At 43.5% G+C, this 3,647-nt stretch overlaps 1 protein-coding gene across 1 annotated transcript in view; it reads left to right on the top strand.

Moving 5' to 3' along the window:
• PRDX1 (peroxiredoxin 1) overlaps positions 1-3,647 on the top strand; it is a 6,777-nt gene extending 3,130 nt beyond the window's left edge. Inside the window, exons 2-5 of the mRNA XM_019531340.1 lie at positions 768-921; positions 1,464-1,586; positions 2,486-2,616; positions 3,207-3,647. Coding sequence (XP_019386885.1) covers positions 768-921; positions 1,464-1,586; positions 2,486-2,616; positions 3,207-3,292 — 494 coding nt within the window. The 3' untranslated portion in view covers positions 3,293-3,647. The remainder of the gene's footprint in view (positions 1-767; positions 922-1,463; positions 1,587-2,485; positions 2,617-3,206) is intronic.

Genomic DNA, 3,647 nt, shown 5'->3' with positions numbered 1-3,647 from the left:
TAAACATGTTGCTTTTCACCCTGTCGTCCAAGTGGCTGATGAAGAGAGTGAACATCGCAGGGCCAAGGACCGAGCCCTGGGGGACTCCGCTGCCCACTTCCCCCCAGGTCAAATGTGACCTGTCCACCACCACCCTCTGAGTGTGACCCTTGAGCCAATCTGCAATCCATCTGACTGTAGGCATCAATGCCACAGTTGCCCAATTTTTTAATGAGGATGGGGTGGGAGATGGTGTCAAAGGCCTTGCTGAAGTCTAGAAAAACTATGTCCATGGCGACACCTGCATCCATTGCCTTTGTGACCTGATCATAAAAGGCAATCAGGTTGGTCTGACATGACTGCCCCTAATGAAACCGTGCCGGTTGCCCTTGAGCATCATCCCTGAAGCCGGCCCATCATAGATGTGCTCCTTGAGGATCTTCTCAAAGAGTCCCATGCAGGCCTTCCCTCTTCCAGTGCTGAGAGCTCGCTTTGGGGCTCTGGTTTGAGCTACTGTTCTGAGCAGCTCTGAACCTGCATGTTGGCACATAGGCAGCCTGGTAAATGCCAACTGGCAGAACTTGGGTTTTCTGGACTTACAGCAGCACTACAAAGGTCAGTGGCACCTTTGTGTTCAACTTGGATTTTCTTAGACCTATTTGGCCACATGGTTCTTAACGGGTTGGGTTGGTGTTTGGTCATTTTACCACTTACTTCATACTTGGGGCATCTTAACTAAGGAAGCACAACTTGCCTAGAGAATAACTTGTGACTTCTTTCTCCTCTAGGAAAATACGTTGTGTTCTTCTTCTATCCGCTGGACTTCACCTTTGTTTGTCCAACTGAGATTATTGCATACAGTGATAGGTCTGACGAGTTTAAGAAACTCAACTGTGAAGTCATTGGAGCTTCTGTGGACTCTCACTTCTGCCACCTCGCATGGTAAGCATCAGAATCATTACTTTGGGTCCCATACAAGGCTCCTGTGGCTGGAAGACTTGAGCAGGTGTCTTCTTTTCTTTATCCTTCCTCTAGCTTATGCTAGTCTCTCTAGAGAGCAATATAAAGCTCTCAATTTTAATTTTTCCTCTTCTGCTGTATTCAAAGCTTAACCAAGGCTGGCCAGTGGAAGTGATCCCAATTAAATGCATCTTATCAATTCATATGCCTCTTGGGTAGTGCATCAGTATGTCAGATTACTTTTTCCCAACACACACACTGTTAGTGGTAATATTAATTAGATAGACTGGGGGTGGGCAAAATGCAGCCTGGATGCAGCCCATGGGGCGGCTAAAAAATTCAGAAAGTTAATGTTTATCTGCCCCTGGCTGCTTGTCATACAGCCCTCGATGGCTTGCCAAAACTCAGTAAGTGGCCCTCGGCCCAAAATAAATTGCCCACCCCTGACGCATCAACAACGTGCCTGTGGTTTAGATACCAAACGGGTATGTTCCCAATCCTGATCTGTTACCTTTCCGACTCAGGGTCAACACTCCTAAGAAACAGGGCGGACTGGGCAACATGAAAATCCCGCTTGTTTCTGATACAAAACGCACCATTGCTAAAGAGTATGGCGTACTGAAAGAAGATGAAGGCATTGCTTACAGGTAAGGCTGCTGGCCACAGTACCTTTCCATGAGATGTCAAACAGCATGTACTGGGTCATGTTGGTGTGTGTTTGTTTTGTTTTGTTTATTTAATATTATTCTACTTGGGACTTCATGTACTTGAAAGGAAATCTTTCAGATTTCCACTGTTCACTTTAAGTTGCTTGCTAAACTGTTCTGTAGTCTTAAACCAATGCTTTTAGTAAGTAGATGTGCACATGATGGAAAGATCACATGGTTCTTCTAAAAAATATTTAGCTTCAATGGAAGTACCAATACCTTGCCTAACCCATGTTGTTACTGGGTGCCATGATAGTTTCCATCCTTTGACTTCAGTGGTGGGGGGAGTATTTGTGGGTTTTTTGGAGGGTTTTTCTTGGCTACATATTCCTCTACTTGCAAAATTTATTGTTGTTTGTACCCCCTGCCCTTGACATGTCGCTGCATGTTCACTTCTCAAGCAGTGTTGACACTTGGTGTGCAGCAACACCATTACTCACCTTGCTTTGATTAATCAGAAGCTTCTCTGCCATTAAATTTTATGCATGCATCCCTTGGCGAAGTGCCACATAACCCCAGGGGTATTTGCGCTCCAGTTTGAAAACCACTGCTTGACTCAAATTTAGCTTTTTTTTTTTTCCATTTGATATAGCATGCAGGAGTAAACCACATGAAGCTCTAGCAAGACAAGTGATATGCATGCCTCCTAGGTCTAATTTGCGTAGCAATTAGCTGTTCTAGTCTTCCATCTCTTTGACTACACGTGCCAAAAACTAATGCAGTTTCTTTACAGATCTGGTGCTATGTAGCTTGTGGAGTCCTCTGGAAGTGCAGCAAGAGGTCTTTCAAAAGCACGTTTAACTGGCTTTAATGTCTCTAAACTTATTTCCTTTCTGCAGAGGTCTGTTTATCATTGATGATAAGGGAATATTGCGTCAGATCACCATCAATGATCTCCCTGTTGGCCGCTCAGTCGATGAAACTCTCAGATTAGTTCAAGCGTTCCAGTTTACAGATAAACATGGAGAAGGTGAGAGATCCCTTGGGGGGTTTTTTTGTTTGAAGGGTACCTGAAAATAGCTTCTCCTTTTTTTTTCTTTCTATAGAAGTGGAACTATTATAGCCAACTGGAAGAAAAACCCAATAGCCAGGACTTGATGAAAAACCCTAGTACTGTGACCTAGAACTAGTGTGTGTACCAACCCCGCTGCCATAGGGGAGTTGCTAGAAACTGTGCAGATGTGAAAGTGCAAGGAATACACAAGACACCAATCTGCCTCCGAAAGTAGCCTAGTGTAGACAACATCTCATTCGGCCAGTATTCCTCTGTTAATAGGTGACTGTAAAAGCACTCAAACAGGAATTGTCAGGACTAAAGTTGAATGGACAACCTAAATTTTGGCCGTCTAGGGTATTCTTTGATGGTCTGGGTATCAACATGGGTAGAGCAGATCCAGTAACCATTACAGAAGATTAATGCGCCGACTGCAACTTCAAAGTATTACAATCTCTGTTCATATATAGAGTTTCTGAATTGACAGCTCACTCCCATCTTCTAAAACTAGTTCTGTGAGCTACTTCCAGATGTCTATGCTGAACACTGCTTCCTTGTCTTTCCAGTGTGTCCTGCTGGCTGGAAACCTGGGAGTGAAACCATCAAGCCTGATGTTCAGAAAAGCAAAGAGTTTTTCTCCAAGCAAAAGTAAACTTGCTGCATGTGCACTTCTGTGTTAATTGGAGGAAACTAGTCTGCCTTTCATGTAAGAACAAAGTCATCAAGCAATTGAACGTTTGGACTTGGGTTAAATTGCCATATCCGAGTCAAGGGAAGTCCTATCAAACAGCTGTAGATGTTGACCCATCTTCTGTACTTGAGGGGAAGACTAGTCCTATTGACCAGTAACTTTGTATAGAATCCTAATAATCTGTATTTGTACCTCATGTCCTAGTGACTGTAATATGACCAGTAGAGTATAGATGTCTGGTCTGGTGTTACACTTAATACAGTTAAGTTTCCCGATTTTTCTTTAACTCCTATTAAACTCGTAGGTTTAAAATAAA

Source organism: Crocodylus porosus, unplaced genomic scaffold (genome assembly GCF_001723895.1).
Source record: "Crocodylus porosus isolate Cpor-Errol unplaced genomic scaffold, CroPor_comp1, whole genome shotgun sequence".
NCBI lineage: Eukaryota > Metazoa > Chordata > Crocodylia > Crocodylidae > Crocodylus > Crocodylus porosus.
Note: the sequence above shows the minus strand (reverse complement) of the source record. Positions and strands in the feature narration are given on the sequence as shown.